General features: G+C 38.0%; 3 protein-coding genes across 3 annotated transcripts; all 3 read left to right on the forward strand.

Annotated features, from left to right (window-relative positions):
• Positions 1 to 1,738: 1,738 nt before the first annotated feature.
• Positions 1,739 to 4,153, forward strand: LOC117453743 (uncharacterized). Its single transcript, XM_034092705.2, has 6 exons — positions 1,739 to 1,799; positions 1,922 to 2,251; positions 2,521 to 2,877; positions 3,006 to 3,134; positions 3,274 to 3,332; positions 3,434 to 4,153. The coding sequence occupies exons 1-6, from the start codon at positions 1,757 to 1,759 to the stop codon at positions 3,566 to 3,568; spliced, it is 1,053 nt and encodes a 350-aa protein (XP_033948596.1). The 5' UTR covers positions 1,739 to 1,756; the 3' UTR covers positions 3,569 to 4,153.
• A 2,645-nt stretch (positions 4,154 to 6,798) lies between these two features.
• LOC117453746 (uncharacterized) lies at positions 6,799 to 11,263 on the forward strand. The gene is made up of 6 exons (XM_034092708.1): positions 6,799 to 6,856; positions 6,961 to 7,266; positions 9,953 to 10,258; positions 10,420 to 10,557; positions 10,649 to 10,707; positions 10,797 to 11,263. The coding sequence occupies exons 1-6, from the start codon at positions 6,814 to 6,816 to the stop codon at positions 10,926 to 10,928; spliced, it is 984 nt and encodes a 327-aa protein (XP_033948599.1). The 5' UTR covers positions 6,799 to 6,813; the 3' UTR covers positions 10,929 to 11,263.
• Positions 11,264 to 17,606: 6,343 nt separating this feature from the next.
• LOC117453744 (uncharacterized) lies at positions 17,607 to 20,660 on the forward strand. The gene is made up of 6 exons (XM_034092706.2): positions 17,607 to 17,649; positions 17,761 to 18,090; positions 18,608 to 18,961; positions 19,057 to 19,182; positions 19,538 to 19,599; positions 19,900 to 20,660. The coding sequence occupies exons 1-6, from the start codon at positions 17,607 to 17,609 to the stop codon at positions 20,020 to 20,022; spliced, it is 1,038 nt and encodes a 345-aa protein (XP_033948597.1). The 3' UTR covers positions 20,023 to 20,660.
• Positions 20,661 to 20,909: the final 249 nt, after the last annotated feature.

The following is a 20,909-nucleotide window of genomic DNA, read 5'->3' on the forward strand; positions in this document are numbered from 1 at the left end:
GTGTCGCTCTGCTTCTTCCTCTCTAAAGCTCTCTGAAATGAAGTGTATAGTAGAGGACGGATGTTTTTACAGCCCAACTCTGTGCTGTGCTCTTCCTGCTGAAGTGACTGACAGGCAGAGGGGGTGTTCATCACTTATGACGTGGAGCATCCAATTGGCTGGTGTGCACAGTATTTAAGATGGTCCCTCTGCCCTTATCAATGTGGAAAATGGCAGCTTGTATTTTTATGTCTACACAAATCCAAAAGATACATGCATGTTTAAATAAATGGCAACAACAATGTGGTAGGATAAGTCCTAGAGACACAGCCCTATACGTGTTTGGATGCATTACAAATGATGCATTTATATTGAAATGTGAATGGTATTAATAACTTTTTATAATGAATAATCAGCTATTCTAAAAAAATATATGTTTTTGATAAATCATTTTACTATCACTAAAATATGGCAGTTAGCAAATGAGAAATTAGGTTTTGATCACTTCCAAGAATCCCTTTCAGGAATCCAGACTAACTTTAAACATGTTGCTACGTCCTTGGAATCTAATCTAATCCCAATTCTGAAAGTGTAAGAGTTAATCATTTGCTACAGAGCGCAGGATCACAGGAAGTTTCAGTTTCAATTCCTTTAGTGTGTATGCTTACACATTCATCAAATAAGAGGCGGTTCTTAAACTGGTCTACTTTGGAGACATTCATAATGGACTTTTATGCATTGTTTCACTACATCCATCAAACACTCTTGTTACAGGAGCAACCATTACAAACTGGAGGGATCAAGTTTAAATACTTAGGCATATTATATCAGGAAACTTTTAAAATAAATGTAAGTTGTGTTATAGTAGATGTAGGAGTGTTTTTGAAGTTGCTTAAACTTTGAACATCCTTTTTAAAAATCCGTAACTCCCCAAACTGTTTGGTACTATAATACAAAAGAATGGAGCAATCTTTACCTGCAAATGTATCTTCCTTTATTAGCCAGAATACAAATAATGAATTTCACATTTCTGTGACCTTAAATTGGCTTTAAGCGTGTTGTTAATGTTAGCAATGAATCATGTCAAAACCTAACTGCTGGTGCTGTAATGTGTGTAATGGGGATTGCCCACAGTATTGAGTGTATGTAAGTCGCTTTGGGTAAAAGCGTGACATGTAGTAATGTAATGTAATGAACCAGAAAATGCTGATCATATTTTAAACAGCTTTCTTGTTTACAATTGGCGGAAGTATGCACATATTAATATAATTATGTTAATGTTGTTCTCTTCTTAAGTTAATCCTGGTAACACAATTGCTCGATGGTCAAAAGTAAACACTATGGTATAGGTAAAACACATTTCAGTGGCTTCAAAAGGTATTTGTTTGCTTAGCTCCTCAGACAGCCTAAATGTGCCACTCATGTGTTTATCATACTGGACAGCAGCAATATTCACCCCATCAAAAAAGTCCATCTGGCCATGAAAAGAGAATCAAGATAGTTTTTCGATTGTTCTGTTTTGTGTGTTTACGCTCTGTGCCAGTTAAAGGAAAAAAAACATCAAACATAAAAACAGAAGCTTGCTTTTGGTCTTGTTTCATGTGTTTAGGTTGGAACAAAGGGTGATATTATTTCCACTGTGGTGGTACAATGAAATAAGGAGAAGCCAATCAGGTTGCTCTAAAATTGTAACCTCCCACTTCATATGATTACATTAAGACAAATCTACTCAAATACGATTTAATTTACCGGCAGCTACGAGTGGATTGACCAGAAAATGCTGATCATAGTTTATTTACTGCTGATGCTTGGAGTGGGGCGTAAGTATCTAGACTTGAGATATATTATATTATTTGTCATGTTCTAATAATGATTCAGCAGGGTGCTAATTACTCTTAATGTATCACAAAGCAATCATCTGTGTGTTTATTATATTTTTCAGGATGCACACACGATCAGATCTTGGAGACAAACACTGTTGGTGTTGGGGATGATGTGACTTTGACTTGTTCACGCGAGAAATCCTTGGATCCAACATACATGTTCTGGATCAGGCATGGTCCTGGAAACGTCCCTGAAGTCTTGGGAGGAACATTATCTTTTGATTATGATGGTGTTAACAAGACTACTCGCATTACAGCAAAACAAGGGCCTGGAACCTTTCTCCTGCAAATAAGAAAAACAGAGCCAAGCGATACTGGAGTTTACTACTGCCTAAAAGTAAACAAACTTGACATGACATTTTTGAATGCAACATTTCTGAGAGTTAAAGGTAAATCATTTATACTGTTTATCTTTGTTATTACTGTCTGCTACATAACACAATTGTATTTTACTACTTTCTTAATGTGTTATGTACTAAACCCCTTTTGTTTAATATGGTAGCTTACTATTTTTGTCTTTTGTATTTACCCACACATTATAAATTACCTCAGAGGGAAATGTGTGAATGATTTCTGATTTCTGAAATGAAATACAGCAAACGTAGATTTCACCTTTCTTTAAAAACGTATACTTTATCTATATATTTATCATTTCCAGGCCCTGAACCAGATATCACTGCCATTATTCATGGCCATCAGTCTGATCCGGTCCTTCCAGGAGACTCGGTGACTCTGCAGTGTGCAGTCCTCTCTGAATCTCAGAGCAGAACTTGTCCAGGAGAAACCAGAGTGTACTGGTTCAGAGCCGGATCAGATGAATCTCATCCCAGTCTCATTTACACCCATAAAAACAGCGGAGATGATTGTGAGAATAGTCCTGAGGCTAGCTCTCCACGGAAATGTATCTACAACTTCTCTAAAAACTTCCGCTCCTCTGATGCTGGGACTTATTACTGTGCTGTGGCCACATGTGGGGAGATATTATTTGGAAATGGAACAAAACTGGACATTGAAGGTAACTGCAGAGCGTTTACACATCTTTAATAATCATTCATTTGGATCTGGTGAAAACCCTTATCAACCAAAATCCAATTTACATGCATTGTGATTTTTCACATTTGCTCCTTTTCTCCATGATTTTAGCACCTACGTTGTGGGATCAGCAGGCCATCGTAGTTCTGCTTCTGTTAGCTGCTGCTTTGGCTATAAGTCTGATTGTTATCGTCTTCCTGATTTATACGATGAAGATGAAAACTTGTGATTGTTGCAACGGTAAAGAACGTTTCTTATACCTCAATCTATCAGACAGTTATTTGGCAAAGCTAACTTTTTTACATTATATTTACATTACAAATGTGTGTAATTGTACTTACATCATATGTCATCAAATGTATTTTATTTCAAAATACAGCTTCTCTTTCTCTGCAAACAAATCCCGTACCAGCCAGCGGTGATCAGCAGAGGCAGCAGGTACGGTCAAAAAGAGAAGATGTGACTGAAAAAAGTTGTTGACTCATTTTATTTTCTACATGTTAATCCCATCTCAAACATTTTTCCATACATTTTTGCAGAGAGAGGAGGACTCAGTAACTTATTCTGCACCAACTTTCACGAAGAGGAAAACTGGCAGAGCAGACAGGAAGAATAAAAAATCAGCAGAGGGAGAGACGATCTACACCGATGTCAGGTCTTTAGTGATGGACTAACAATATACTGGACTTTCTGATTAAAGCTTACTGTTGGGGATATCTTCCTAGGCCCATACCTTTGACCCAGTCAGTTTGTACTGCCCTCAATGAGCACAGGCCTGCACCTTGGGCTGCTGTGCTCTCAGTGTTTTGTCTCCCTATTCCTGCCTGTTGGCGTCAGCTGATAGAGGTGTTTTAGTGCTTTGCCTGTTTTATCTTGTTATGCTCAATATTGATTATTCTCTCAGAACCAGCTAAATACATGGGTCTGGGGTAGAGATCTTCAGAGTTGGTTTGGCAACCGCTGTGTCACCTCGTGGTGGCAACACGTCTTGTCAGTTCTCCGGCCGTAACTCCATAATAAACCATCAGTGTTTGCCATCATAGTTCCAGCTCACCCAGTGTCTGATTTTCGTCTCCATTGCTTCAGAAGTTTCCATCACACTTACAATGTTGTAAATCTGTTGCTTCACTTTCAGAAATTGGAGAAATGTTATAACCTGGAAACAAAAAATATATATCATTTTGAAATGATGTCCAATCTGCTTAAAATCATTGTATAACCTTTTTTTTTTAATAAATAAAAGTATATTGGTTACATGACGCAAATTGTTATAGCATTAATGGTGATATTCTACACCTAAATATGTGCATAAATACGGTAAAGCTGTTCACAAATCATTCTTAAAATACACAACATGTCCCTCATTTGACCATTAACATTAACCCATGCTGTTAGTTATGTATATATGAAACGAGTATTTCAGCAACAATTGGGGCAAGGGTCTGCCGGTTAGACCACACATTGATCCAGAGTGAAATATCTGGACAAATGTTTCCATAGGATGTATCCTGGTCAGTTTTTTAATACCCCACTTTTCATATAGCGCATAGGTACGTCGAATATTTTTGTGTTGTGTGAAATCACTACACTAGGAATTGCAGTGAAATGTGGTACATAGGAGATTGTGACAAATGAAATACATGGCAGGGGCAGTGGCTCAGCTGCTAATATACTGAACATGAACTACAACTTACCCATTGCATGTCCGTGTTTTAGCCACGACAACTTTATAAAACATGTCTAAAAATGAAGCATGAAGAAATGGCGGGGGGCAACTGAAAACTTCTTCCTTCTAGCCTCTCATCACTTTGTAAAGCCCTTTCATGTCTGGTGTGAGAACAAGCAACGCCACATGCAACGGCTACACTGACAGACAGGCCCAACGCTGTTTACTCAGAACACACCTGACTATTGGGTTCAAATCGATATGTAGTGAGGGGGAAGTTGAAAGAAACTGCTAATTAGTTTTCAATGTGCTCAGTAAAAGTACGAAGAGAAAGAGGCTACCATCTACTCTTATGCATCTGCCAGAGTACTCTGCTATAAGTGCTGCATTAATAGCGCATCGGAGCAGATTTTTTTAAAGCATTCAGACAGATTTGTGTTGATTATCTGGCAAACTTAAGTCCTGCACTTGACAAAAATACGGTCATGTCATGACTTTACCCTTTACTGAAATGTTTTATTATTCCACTTTTAAAATCAGCAGTGCATGCCGAGTTTCCTGAGGCTAAAACAGAGAGTGCGAAAGGCAGAAGCCCCTCTCTGTTGACACCTTAGTTTGAAGCCAAACCACAACAGTCCCTAAGTTTCCATGCATCATTTGTCTGTCAGTAGTGACTGTGAATGCATGTCAATCTGTTTCTGTCAGCTTGCCAAATGCAGGCAGTGCTGTGCACACAAAGAAAAGTGTAGATGGTACAAAGCATATGATTTCTCTTGTTAGAAGCAACAGCATTGCTCTGTAAAAATTTTATATTTCCAAAAAGGCTGAGGATCCCAAGGTAAGGTATGCTTTGAGGCTTCTTCTAAGCCTACAATGCTCCAGTGTAGATATGGCAATGACAAACTTGAATCCCAAGCTCCTCCAACAACGCAACATAATATATATATAGGACATAAAAAATAAAAAAAATAATTAAGTGCAAGAAGAAACTGTAGAATAGTGCAGATTATGTTAAGACCAATGGGCAAGTAATGCTTTTGACGTAAACTATACATGTCAGAAATCAAATAAAAACAATAAACTAAATAATGCAGAGAATGTTGAAAGTGACCAAGTAAATGCAGGAGTCTATAAACATGTACAATTAAATAGTGAAAAAATCAAATACTGTTTATTGTGATTAACATTAAGATAAATCAAGTGTAAGATGTAGAGAGATGCATGCTGTAGGTTATGGAGGCACTTAACAGAGCTCGGGCATTAAGCAGTCTTCTGGCCTGTGGGATGAAACTGTCTCTGAGTCTGGTGGCTTCAGACCTGATGCTGCGTCACCGCCTGTCAGACGGAAGCAGACACAACAGTTTGTGGCTGGGATGATGGGGTCTCACTTCTAGTAATACTTCTAATGCCAGAGTTTGACTGCAGTCGGTGTTCCTGTTATTCATTTAAAAACACTTAAGGATCTTTAATAAAGTGGTGCGCTGTTCTTGCCTTTCTCTCCACTATGTATAAAGGTAATACCATGTGGTAGAGCTCTCATCTGTCTGCTATGTTTGCTACAGGTGACTGACAGGCAGAGTGGGCAGGTTATCACGAGGAGTCCATTATATTCCGCATAGGCAGCTTCTCTATTGTTGTGTAATAGTGTAACAAATACTTTCCAAATGTAGATTAATCAAACTGAACAATTTAAGTCCTATTGTTATGATTCATATTTTTAAATGAACTGCGTATCTATGACTATGTGCGTTTCAGTCAACATGTTTATTATGCACATTAATTTATTTGTGTGTGGAAACATTTGAAAAATCTTAAAATATCGCATAAAACAATGTTAAGACAATGAATCACAAACATATAACTGCTTGCTAGTTGAAGATATCTGGTGATAAGGCCACGCAACAAATAAATACTAAATATATGGAACAGAAAATGTATTGTGTGATTTTGTCTCTTTGGTTTTTCTGTTTGTTTATAAGTGTATTTCACAATAACATCAGATCATTTACTGTTTTAACTCTGTGTCAGCAATAGAAACCCAACATGAAAAGTGGGCTGTTGGTTTTGTTTCATGTGTTTAGGCTGCACAAGGCAGTTGATGGTTCATTATATTTCCGCTGTGATAAAAGGCGACTTAGGAGGCCAATGAGATTGCTCTGAAACTGTTACCTCCCACTTGATATCATGACATTATAGTGAATCATTTTTAATGCGTGTCAAAATTGCACCAGTCTCAAGTGGAATAAACAGAAAATGAGGATCATATTTTATTTACTGCTGATGCTAGCAGTGGGACGTAAGTACATGTAAAAATGTCTATTGATTTTCAGATGTGTGTCCATGTTTACAATAATTGAGAGCTCATTTCTTCTCTGTGGTTAATGTAAAATGTATTTTCAGGATGCACAAAAAAAAAAAAAATTGAGACAAAGACTGTTGGTGTTGGAGTTTCTGTGGAGCTGACATGTCCCCGCAAGTCTACGGGAAGCTTGTTTTGGATCAGGATTGTTTCTGGAGACTTTCCTGAAGTTTTAGGAAAGACATTTAGCCTTAAGATTAATGATCGCATCACAGCTACAGAAGAGCGTGAACTATTTGTTCTACATATTAAAGAAGCAAAGCTAAGTGATGCTGCGGTCTACTACTGTATTCAAATAAGCCAACAGAACATCATATTCATGACACAAACTGACCTAAGAGTTAAAGGTAAATATACTTATTTCATTACAGCCAGTTAATTAGTAACGTATTACAATTCCTGTTTCATGTACTTTAGTTTCTTTTTCCATATAAACAACTAGAATGTAAAAATTGTTTATTTTCAGTATCATTTTTACTCTTAAGTAGATTTGCAAAGAAATGTATGCACTTCTATTTTGCAAGATTAGGACACACATTTTGAACTACTATTACTTAGTTAACTATAATTAATCTTTATGTTAACTGAAGCTCAAATTGACGACACTGATTGTCTGACAGCAAGAAATAAGATAGCCAGTAAAAAAATACATTGCATCTAAGGAAGTATCTTTAATGAGATACTTGTAATCTCACTCAAGGAATTTTTATTTGAGACAGTATAATTATGAAGTAATAATACATTTACTTGAATGCCAATTTATTTACCTAATGGGACATTCTACCAGAAACGTATATTATCTGTCCTGGGATTGTTACAGTGAATACAAATTATAATCCATAAAATATCTTAAAACTGATGAGATAGTTGTGTTGTGTGAGTTGTTTGTACATAGGTCTGTGATTCATTAGGATTTCAGGTGTTTTTTAATTTATTGAAAAACACTTTTGAAAAATAGAAGTTCTTAAAAATTGCCTGTCCCCAGCCAAATTGGAGCGAGGGGTTTACATTTCTTAATGAACTAAAAACTTTTATTTTAAAAACAAACGTCATTAATAACACATTTAACTTGTTATCTTTTACCACAGTTCATTGAAAACATTGAATAATGCTTACATTTGACCAAAATTTGTTGTTTTACAACAGTCCCCATGTTTTTGGTCAGTCCTGTCACGCTTCATAAAATACTCCTTAAAAAATGGTGTAATACACCTTTAAGAACATGATTGTGAAGGAGTTACATCATCTGACTAAGGAGGAGCTGTCCTTGAAGTGGGTCAATTCTGTCCTTGAATTTTAATATTTTAATCTTGTTTTTACACCTTTTTCTTTTACGTGGACAAGCTAAAGGGTTAGGTGCTGTCACGTTCAAATATCCCAGAAAAGGATTATATTGTTTTTAAAAAATGTATTAAAGTTGACTAAAATCCCTTGCTAGCAAGCTAACTATTTTTAAGCTAACATGTTGAAATGCTGAGTAATGGCAGTTAAAATGGCCGACGGTCAGGCCCTGTCACGTCAAGCCCTGACCTGTCATGTCAGGCACTGTAAAAAAAAACAGCCAAACACTTCAGAGGCATATTTTGTATATCTGAGACCTCTAATATATATTAATGAAAAACAGTATAATAGGGGACCTTTAAATACCTGTTAATATTGTAATGGGGGTTATTATCTTTAAGTAACAATGGCAGTAATTTGTTTTAATTCATGGAAATTGCAGTTTAATGGCTCCAGTCAGTGCAGCTGAGAGACAGAGGCAGTGTCGGGCGCGCAAGAGAAGACATGATCTGGTACCTATTTGAGGAAGTAATTTGTTTAATTTAACCGTGACCAGCCGTCATCATGAGATAAAAAAATAAGTTAGGGCCAAATTGGCAAAATAGAAGATGAAAAAATGTTTCCTCGTACTTGTCATTAGCTCCAATTGAAATAATGACATGCATGCAGTGTGTTTTGTTTTTTTTCGCTTTCAAAAACAAAATGAAATTGTATTGAACTGTTAAATTACTTAATTGAAAAACATTTTTTAAGCTGACAATTAATCAATTATTAAATGAAATGAATTGTAGATTACCAATGTTATGTTGTAATAAATGTGTTTATTAAAACAATGCTTCGAGCAGTTATCAATACATTTCAATCAATCAATCAATCAATGTTTATTTATATAGCCCAATATCACAAATGTTACATTTGTCTCAGTGGTCTTCACAGTGTGTACAGAATATCATTTCTATCAAATCTCATCGTGTGTCCTTAAATTACCACATCAGTCTAATATTGAATCATGATAATAATTTTAAAAAGGAAAACTTACCAAAACAAGATTTAAAAAATACAAACATACATTTTCTGAATCAATTAAATCTATTAAGTCAGTCCTGTCACAAGCTGTCAACCCTGTCACGACAGGGTCAGTCCTGTCACACAGGAAATTATAATACAGAAATGTACTATTTATTTATTTTTTAAGTGAAATAACCTCTACAATTGTGAGCTTGGAGGTGGGGGGTCCACATCAGCTGTTTAGAAAAAGAATAGGTGTAAAAGTATTTTCTTTACAACAATATGACTACCTGGTGATTATTCTTTCCTTACCGTCCACTACAGTTAACTGATAGGTTGCTAAGAATTCTTAAAAGGATTAAAAAAACATTTTAGATACAATCAGGGACATGTGATCAATGGGAAAATGTTATTATTATTATTATGTATTAAAAAAATATATTAGGAAACCATTCTACCGTACTCACATTTGTCTGTGACAGGGCCTGACATCTTAAGGGTGAAACTCATTTAAAAATGGATTTTATTCAATAATAAAAATATGCTGAGATGGGACAATATGTGTTCCTAACAGTTTAACATGTTCTCCATATGACCTGTTATTGAAATTGAAAGAAATACATAATTTGTCTTTAGTATATTTAGATGTGGAAATATACATTTCTGGTAGAATGACTCTAATACTGATTGCAGCTTTGTTTTAAAATGATCGTATTTCTATCTAACTGAAACAACATTCCCCAGAACCTGAAAGCACTGCAGTTTCTCCAACTGATCCAGTCCGTCCTGGAGACTCTATGACTCTGCAGTGTTCAATACTCTCCGACTCCGAGAACAAAACACGACCAGAAGAACAAAATCTGTGTTGTTTCAAGGCTTTTAATCAAAGTTTGAATAATACTCGAGGAAACGGTGTTGAAGTACATGAAAAGGAACCAGGTGGACCCTCAAAAAAGAAATGTGTCTACAGCTTCTACAAGACATGTCACTGCGATGTGGCCGCATGTGAGGACATCATTTCTGGAAATAGATCAGAACTCAACACTACAGGTAACTACATCATGTTTAACTGTAATTAGTAATGTAGCATATGAGATTAAATAAGGTCAAGTAATGGTCCATAACATAATCATTTAGAAATTGCTCTTAATTTCACACATGCCAAATGTTAATGTTCATTATCTGCTTTTTCCCCCACATTGTGTCATCAGACTTGATGTTGAATCAGCAGAAGAACAATACCATCATCTCTCTGTTAGGTGCTGCTTTGGCTATATGTGTGATTGTTAATGCCTTTCTCATTTATGCAATCATGACACTGAAGCGGAAATCCTGTGGTGTTTGCAACAGTAAGTACATTCACTGATACAAATATATATCAAACCCATTTGGCAAAAGCTGCCTTACATTAATGGGTTTTGTAATGTTTCATTATAACAGCTGCTGTTACTCTGCATACAAATGAAAGAACAGCCGGTAAAAATCAGCGAGGTCAGGAGGTAAAGTAAAAGACAAGCCTGTAAAGTTGTTAGCATAGTTTTTCCTCTAAAAATGTTGTCTCATAACATTTCTCTCTATATTTTCACAGACAGATGATGACGCGTTGATTTATTCTGCACCAACCTTCATCAGAAGGAAATCTAGCAAAGGGACTGGGGGTGCAAAAGCAATGAAAGAAGAGTGTATCTACACTGATGCCCGGGCTCTTGGGTTGGCTTGATGGTGTAATACTGGATTTGCTAATCTTTGCAGATGTAATATTTATTGTCATTCTGTTCAAGAAAGGTACTAGCCCCTGATGTCATTAATCCAGTTAATATATTGGAGTGTACTGTATGTATATGTTTTGCAAACATAAGTAATCATCATGACACACAAATAATATAAAAGCTACTGTAAGCTTGTGTAGATAGACATACTGTAGACTGTAGGAAACATATTTGTTTCATTGTGAGTAATTTGTTGTGAACAACACATACATCATAAAGTTTCAAGTCTTTAAATGTGCATTTTCCACATCTGTGTACTGTCTGTGTCAATGCTATGTAAAGATAATTTGTTAATGTGTTGCTTTTTTCTTAATAAATAATTGAATTGTCACAACAGATACCGAACTGATAAGCAATTGAACCGGCTGCTCTGTTCACACATACAGCTCAGATTTCTGAACATAGTGCACATGTTTAACCCCCCCTAAACAAGCTCTGCATTATACTTTTGCTCACATAGGTCAGCCAAACTCAGGTCAAAGTTCATTAAATGTGTACATATTTGTTAACATCATATAGCCTACATAAGTGTAACACACAAAATACCCAATAATCCAGAAGGCTTGCATAAAAACTGTTTTCATTTCATTTCAAACCTTTATTTATACAGATAAATCCCTTTGAGATCATTGATCTCTTTTCCAAGGGAGACCTGCTCAAGTAGTTCCACATGAAACATAAAAACATAAATAGAACAACAAAAGGAGATCATACAGCATCATTTACATAATTATCCACATAAACAGGCACCAATAGCTTCCGATTGACTAGCATCCAACCAAGCTTTAAATGTTTACATGTTTTTCCATGGTGATGTCAATATGGATTAAGAAAAGTAAATGATATATATATATATATATATATATATATACCTCTTTACTGCTTTACAAAGTGTATGCAGTCATTTCTTTTCAGATACGCTGGTTCCAGTGACCACCGTTGAACTTTGTAACAGCGTAACAGCTCCACTACAAGCAGAGTGCAGAAGAGCCAATACTTCATAACAGAGAATGACCCAATCAAGTGATGTATCTCAATGTACGTACTTCTGTAGTTGAATTTTCAGTTTGAGTGCATAACAGCGTCCCAAAGTGTATGTGCTATGCGTACCTGAATGCTGCACTCATAACACTGTTCTGGACACATCTCACACTAATCGGGCTACTTCAGACGTGGCGAGGCCAGCCGCTTGTGCTGTTGCTCCGGTGAACACCACATCATATAAATAAGTTAAAAGTGTTTAATGTTTCATCAAAGTTCAACATATGTTTTTATTTTATAAAAGGATATCCTTTGAGCCATCTGGGCCTTTTTTAGAGACATTTGAAAGAGAGAAAAGGGAGAAACAAAAGCTGTTTTTCAATGCTGATATCATTACGGCTTAACATTGATAATGAAACGGAAAGAGGATCTATGGCCTCGGCCAAGCCATACACACTTGGATGAACACTCCTAGTCTAACCTAGCAAGGGCTCTGTTTTATAATAAATACATGGAAACTACCACAAGTAGAATTATTACACAGATGGAAACATTAATTCAATACAAAGGAGAATAGAGTGGTGCAGAGATGTCAGTTTTGTGGGCCGACCCAGAAGGTAGCACGGCAAGGGATCCCTCGACAAAAATAAATTGTATTTTTCCATTTGATTTTGGAGTATTTTTGAAAATAGGATCTGTTTATGATACTTGCAAGTTCTGCTCAGCAAGATAATCTTTACATAATGCGTATCATTTTTTCTATTACTTTTGAAGCATAAATGCAATGAGCAGAAGTAAAAAGCTTACAATAGGTGATAAACAAACTACATTACATTCGCATGGCTGGAAGTCACCACCGCTTTACTCAAGGCTCACTCGTTTTTTGCATGATGACGTTGAGTATTCTCATTTAGTCAGTTGTTAGCAAAGCCGGTTTTATGACACGCAGAAGCTGCAGTCGTTCTCAAGTGCTGCCTTTACTGACATATTTTATTTAATTAATTAAGGCCTCTCACTAAAAACCATTGACCATTGACTTTAAGACGAGAGAAGTGGTTAAGTACTTACTCATTTCCTGGTTTCAAGGCTGATTCCTGCTCAACGCTGTACGTAAACACAGTTAGGAAAGTGTGCTGAAGAAAACGGGCTGAATCTTGAATCACTTCGTGATTCTAGTGCGCTGTATTTCCTGTCTGCCATTTTATGTGTGTATCACTTCTGTATAGATGAATCCACTATTATATAGGGCACTCAAATTCCATCAACGAACCAACATTTGTGTCCATGGCATGTGAACTGCTTTCTGATAACAATCCGACAAAGCTTTTTACCAATATATAAAATTACAATTAAGCGACAACACTAGCAGACACTTTGCATAAAGACGATGATAGATTTCTAAAATCTCAATGAATTGCTCACTATATAGTTCTGCAGGAGAACACGTACATTTGTTAGCTTATTACACCAGAAGCATCACCTGAAAGTAAGGGTTTTTGGTGCGATGCCCGAAATATGTCTTTTGTTAACTAAAGCTTAAAAGATTATTAAAGTCTACAGCATAAAATTCATCAGTAAATACAAGTCTTGTGAACTTTTAAGAAGTTACGTATAAATGGAAACTCGGGTAAAGAGAGGGGCGGAGTTGTCAACTGATCACCATCTGGTGGTGAGTTGGGTCGAGTGGCGGGGGAAGCCTCTGGACAGACCTGGTAAGCCCAAACGTGTAGTTCGGATGAACTGGGAACGTCTGGAGGAGGCCCAAGTTCAGGAGGCCTTCAACTCACACCTCCGGCCGAGATTTTTGGGCATTCCTGTGGAGGTTGGGGACATTGAACCAGAGTGGTCGGTGTTCAAAGCCTCTATTGCCGAAGCCGCGGCGGGGAGCTGTGGTCTCAAGATCTTAGGTGCCTCAAGGGGCGGTAACCCTCGAACCTCCTGGTGGACACCGGTGGTCAGGGAAGCCGTCCGACTGAAGAAGGAGGCCTTCAGGGATTTGTTATCCCGGGGGACTCCCGAGGCAGTTGCAAGGTACCGACAGGCCCGAAGGGCAGCAGCCTCATCCGTGGCCGAGGCAAAGCAGCGGGTGTGGGAGAAGTTCGGAGAAGACATGGAGAAGGACTTTCGGGCGGCACCAAAGTTGTTCTGGAAAAATGTCGGACACCTCAGGAGGGGGAATCAGGGGACCATCCAAGTTGTGTACAGTAAGGATGAGACGTTGTTGACCTCAACTGATGGAGTGTTGGGGCGTTTGAGGAACTCATGAACCCGACAACTCCGCCCTCTATGGTACGGGCAGAGTTGGAGTATGACGGGGGATCAACACCAATCTCCCGGGGGGAGGTCACTGAGGTCGTCAAACAACTCCACAGTAAAAAGCCCCGGGGGTGGATGAGATCCGCCCAGAAATGCTGAAGGCTCTGGGTGTTGAGGGACTGTCATGGTTGACACGTCTCATCAACATTGCGCGGAAGTCGGAAACAGTACCGAAGGAGTGGTTCCCCTTTTCAAAAGGGGGATCAGAGGGTGTGTGCCTATTACTCAGCCTCCCCGGGAAGGTTTACTCTAAGGCAGGGGTTCCCAAACGTTGCCATGCCAAGGACCCCCATATAGCATTATCCTCTGGCGGGGACCCCCCTGTTGCAATTTTTTTTTTAAATGATGTGTACAAGTGCCTCCCGATGGAACATGCAGTGTGTTGCCACTACATTTGGGGCCTTCTGCCTGATCAAAGCTATCACTCCAGTCAAGTCCATTTGAGATAATGTACTCATCTAAAACTTGGACAATGTCTCTTCATGTGGTCCTACCTTCCAGTGCTTTGCAAAATAATATTTCCTCAACAAAGTTGTCTTTTTAAATAAATCTGATGTATGCAAGCAATTCTGCGACATTTGCTACATCTGTGCTCTCATCCAGTTGCAGAGCGAAATATTCACTAGCTCTCACTCCAAAAGCTGAGCAGATACTCAGTTTCACTCTCAGCAGCGGCAGCTCGATTCTGATTGGCTTGAAGGGCGGTCGTGTGATTCAAAACAAAAAATATGAAAAGATTGGCATCAAAGGACACATATTTAATAACATCTAAAAAAAATGTAAAAAAAATTAAACTTAAAAGTGTCTGCATGTGTTTTGTAGACTTGGAGAAGAAGTATGACCGGGTTCCCAGGGAGTTACTGTGGGAGGTGCTGCGGGAGTATGGGGTGAGGGGGTCTCTGCTCAGGGCCATCCAATCTCTGTACTCCCAAAGCGAGAGCTGTGTCCGGGTCCTCGGCAGTAAGTCGGACCCATTTCTGGTGAGGGTTGGCCTCCGCCAGGGCTGCGCTTTGTCACCAATCCAGTTTTTAATATACATGGATAGGATTTCGAGGCGTAGTCGTGGGGGAGGGGGTCTGCAGTTTGGTGGACTAAGGATTGCACCACTGCTTTTTGCAGATGATGTGGTTCTGATGGCTTCATCGGTCTGCGACCTTCAGCACTCACTGGATCGGTTCGCAACCGAGTGTGAAGCGGCTGGGATGAGGATCAGCACCTCCAAATCTGAGGCCATGTTCTCAGCAGGAAACCGATGGACTGTCCACTCCAAGTAGGGAATGAGTCCTTACCCCAAGCGAAGGAGTTCAAGTGTCTCGGGGTCTTGTTCTCGAGTGAGGGAACAATGGAGCGTGAGATGGGCCGGAGAATCGGAGCAGCGGGAGCGGTACTGCAGTCGCTTTACCGCACCGTTGTGATGAAAAGAGAGCTGAGCCAGAAGGCAAAGCTCTCTGTCTACCGGGCCATTTTCGTTCCTACCCTCACCTATGGCCATGAAGGATGGGTCATGACCGAAAGAACGAGATCGTGGATACAAGCGGCCGAGATGGGTTTTCTCCGCAGGGTGGCTGGTGTCTCCCTTAGAGATAAGGTGAGAAGTTCGGTCATCAGGGAGGGACTCGGAGTTGAACCGCTCCTCCTTCGCGTCGAAAGGAGCCAGTTGAGGTGGTTCGGGCACCTAGTAAGGATGCCACCTGGGCACCTCTCTAGGGAGGTGTTTAAGGCACGTCCAGCTGGGAAGAGACCAAGGGGTAGACCTAGGACCAGGTGGAGGGATTATATCTCTTCGCTGGCCTGGGAGCGCCTTGGGATCCCCCAGTCAGAGGGGTTGAGGTGGCCAGGGAAAGGAACGTTTGGGGCTCTCTGCTGGAACTGCTACCTCCGCGACCCGACCACGGATAAGCAGGAAAAGATGGATGGATGGATGAATGGATGGACGTATAAATGGTAGTCGCTAACAAAGGGCTAACTGAGACTCATTAAACGGCAGCATGCTGAAGTCTACCTTTAGCAGTTAGATGAGCTTGGTGTATGTTGTTTAAAGATGTAAATAGTGGTTTTCTAGTCTTTTGAGACAGAAGGACACATGTAAAACCACCAACCTCTGGTTAGAGGACGACCACTCTACCTCCTGAGCCACAGCCGCCTCTTTTAACCTTAGCGCTTAACTGCTGACAATTATATGTATACTTCAATCATTTTAAAGTTGTGATCCTTTGTGAAGATTTTCTTGCTGAACAAAATGTTTAAGTTCCATACTTTTTTTTGCCAGAGACCTTTTTTTCTGCCATAGTTCATAATCCCATTTGATTTAGGTAGAGGCAACTATTGCTATCTTCCAGCGTACAAAGACACATATCTGAATCATTCATTTGCTGGGCAACTTTTATGTACTCACCACTATCTTAGTGGGAGCAGTATCTCTACTTACTCCTTGACAGCTAATAGAAATGTGTCATCAACATGAACTATTTTGGAGGCTAAGGGTTAGAGTGACATCCACTGGCTGTTTAATTAAAGTGACCAAAGAAACTGCTGAGTAACACAATTCTTCACAATTAATACAATATATTTTTTAATGTAATAAGCCTATATGTAGGCTATAGTTACTGTAAGTGTTTCATTGTTCAAAACACAGCTAGATTAATTATGCATGCTTAGAAAACATCAAATTGTAACATTCAGTTACCTTAACATTAGCAAAAAGCCCCTGTAATTTGTAAGGGTCAATGTCTTACCTAAGTTACATTTCTATATATTGCCCCATTTGGCTCTATCTAAAATGTCTCTTTACACATCCTTTATACATTTAGATTAAAAAAACAGTGACAAAAGAAAAGCTACCAAAGCGAAGTAGCTAAGAGAATTCCACTTCCTGTACAATAGTGAGATTTACAGTTTGTTGCTAAACACGCTAGCAATAATAGTAGCAAGCTGTCTCTTGCTAAAACAACACTCAAGAGACACTTTGAATTACCTTATCTATTTTACTCTTTATGGTTTGTACTGTTGTGTACACACATATATCCTACATTAATTATTTAGTTTTTCTTACTCTGAGAAGTAAGAAATGCTCATGTTCTTTAACTGGATATACTTTGTCTCTAACAGCTAACCTGGTTTGGATAATGTGCTAAAATTACTTTGGTCAATTGAGAAGAATGAGATGATATGCTTCACAACAAGTGAGACAGGAAGTGCACTTTTGAATCTTGATTATATGAGAGCCAATCAGATGCATGGTACACTCTGACACACACAATCATGATCATGTGACTTCAACATTTGTACTCACTGAAATACCCAAAAGTTTCCCAACAAGAGACAATATCAAGATGTTGCTGTTATGGGCAACACTGCTTTTTCTTCATCAAGGATGTAAGAGCAAGTATTCAGCAAAAATGTGCATGCTTACTATTGGGGTTCATTTTTGTGTTCTTGCATGATGTGTGTCCTGTTTCACGTGTTGTATTCTGTCATTTATTTCAGATACGCTGGTTCCAGTGACTACAGTTCCTCTTGATGAATCTGTGACCTTCACGTGTGCTCTGCCTACTATTGAGTTTAGCAGTAGAAAGCTCTACTGGTTCAAACAAAATGCTGGAGAGACTCTGACATTAATTGTGACACTGCTCGGATTTACAAAACTTGAGTTTGCACCAGAGACTTCTGACTCAAGATTGGAGGTAAAACGCCATAACAAGTTAAGCACCCTCACAATTCGGAGGACAATCCCAGAAGATGAAGGAATGTATCACTGCTTAATCTCAGAGCTTTATGAAAATCCTGTATGGAGTGGGACACATTTGTTACTAAAAGGTAAATGTGATCTAGTTCATTAGAATGAGTTTTGTAAATGCTTCGGGTCGGATCCAAAGCTGCACTTTGGTAATATTTAAGCAAAGTAACATTTCAATTATCTGTTGCATATTAACACAAATTAAAATATAAATTCATTTAGACATACAATTAAGATTAAATTATTGTATTTGTTTTCAGATATTTGTATTTACTTTGGATGTTGATTTATTTACCAGCTATGTTGAATATATTAAGAAAATTACAGTGTTAACCACTCAACCCTAAGAGTGTTGCAAATTCTGCCATGCACTATATCTTTAAACATATTGTTAAAACTTGGTAATTAAGTTCTATCCTCTGCTTTATCTTTATTGAAGCTCTAATTGATATTTAAACAATCTAATTTCACTTTGAGGAAATCTCTACCAATAAAGCAGCTCAACATTTGCTAAATATCAGCAGATTCATGTTAATACTTTTACAAATGTCAGAATAAATGGGACACATTTTTTTAAAACAGTTTTGTATTTTTCAGGAAACACTCAGAGGACTTCAAACTATTCGGTTCAGTGGCCGACATTATCTGATCCAGCTCCTCCAGGAAACTCGATGACCCTTCAGTGTTCGGTCCTCTCTGACTCTGAGAATAAAACATGTCTAGGAAACATCAGTGTGTTCTGGTTCAGAGCCGGTTCTGATAAATCTCGTCCTAGCATCATCTACACTGATGGAAGAAGACAAGAGGAATGTGAGAAGTTGCCGGACACTCAGAAGAGTTGTGTTTATCACTTCTCAAAGAACTTCAGCTCATCTGATGCCGGGACTTACTACTGTGCTGCGGCTACATGTGGAGAGATATTATTTGGAGATGTAACAAAACTGAAAATTGGTATGTTATACCGATGTATTTTGTTTAATATGGAGGTTAATGTCTACGAACCAATGAACCACATCATTAATGTGTTTAATGTCTTTGCTTTCTAGAGCGAAATGCAAGCTCTGAAGTTATAGCGCTGGCGATAGCAATACTCTGCTTGGTCGTTTCTATCATTGGAAACATTACTTTATTCTGCCGCCGGACTTCAAGAGCAGGTTGTTCACGATGTAAAGGTAACTTTTGTTGATTTAGTCAAAAATGTTAATACGCCGATTAGTTTTACTTTAAATAGTTTTAGAAGCATGACATCATTAGAGACACAATTAACCTTAACCTCATGTTCTTGGATACTATTACACTTAACAAATCTGTTTTTTTTATACGTGGAAATCTGTTATTCTGAATATTATCATATGGATTTATCAGCAAACATCTGCAGCACGATTCTCGGACGATCGGTTGCTCCATTTATGTCAAATATGCTTAACCCCCATAATGAAATGTAGATAATTTGAAGTTATGTGCTGGGGATCTGTATTGAAAACTCAGTTTAAATTAATAATATTAATGTTTTCTTTTCATATTTAGGAAATGAAAACGTCGCTTTGCATTCGAGACATGACAACTCAAGCCAACCTGTGCAGGATATTGTAAGTAATCATACGACATTCTTTCTTTTTTGGTTATTTTGATTAACATAATTCTCATCATCCAGTTAATTACATGGCTTCTTACTAAAGACGTAAATCCTTTGACAATTAATATTGGTTTAACATCATTTAAAAAAGTTAGACAGCTTGCTGTGTTTCAGGACTGTGTCTATGGCAACAGATTGTTACTCTTAGCAGAAGTCCGCTACAAATAAATAATAGACCATTATAATTATGTAATCAAACAATCATTATCAACAAAGCTGTCTTTTAATAATGGAGATTTTATTTGCTGCACAGACTGAAGGTGGACATGATCTGAACTATGCTGCGGTGCATTTCTCTGGAAGGAAGGCTACAAGAGGAGGAAAGAAGAGAGGGATGGAGAATGAAGAAAGTGTGTACTCTCAAGTTAAATGCTGAATGTGAACTGGGTTTTCTTTGGAAGTTTTTCCTTGTGCGATGTGAGGGTCTAAGGACAGAGGGTGTCGTATTGTCATACTGATATTCTGTACACACTGTGAAGACCACTGAGACAAATGTAACATTTGTGATATTGGGCTATATAAATAAACATTGATTGATTGATTGATTGAATGTGAGTCTATTAAAAATGTAAATTGGTTGATAATACTGACCTCTGACAAAGATTTAAACTAAATTAGGATTAATGCTAAAAGCCAAAATTGCAGCAAACAGATATTTTTCTTTTATTCGATGTTTCACCAATATTTGATTCCATGTGTTCGTATGTTTCGTCTTTTATCTTAAAATACTAACTAAGTGTGTTTTTCATTAAAGAAAATGTTAAAAATCATGGGGGGAATGATTTTGTTATGATTTATTTAGGGCCATCAGACATAACTGTTTCAAGATGTTTCTCCTCTGCCCTATTGTATACATTATGAACGTTCAAATATGTTTACTTCCTCCATGACCGTCATCTACTTACTGTCTCAGTCAATGCTCTGTAAAAACATCTAACCGCAATTGGCAGTTGTGTTGATTTCTTGCTTCCCTTTTAAATGATTTTTTTATAATACTAAACTGAAGAAACCTAATCAGTCTTTGTCTTTCTTTTGGCATATTTAACCCATTTCGACATGTCGACATTTCATAACTGTTTTACCATATACCAAGGGACTTGTTGATATGATTTTTGGAGTTTCAAAACTACAGAGATTAGAATTGAATAGCAGAGAGTACTGAGCGTACTTTATTGCCATGTCTTTATTTGCATACTTCTGTAATTAAATGTGCTATTTTGAGTCCTTGAGTGTGTCCAAAGGCAAAAATGGCAAGATGCAGTA

The sequence above is a fragment of the Pseudochaenichthys georgianus genome, chromosome 10 (assembly GCF_902827115.2).
Source record: "Pseudochaenichthys georgianus chromosome 10, fPseGeo1.2, whole genome shotgun sequence".
Lineage (NCBI taxonomy): Eukaryota > Metazoa > Chordata > Actinopteri > Perciformes > Channichthyidae > Pseudochaenichthys > Pseudochaenichthys georgianus.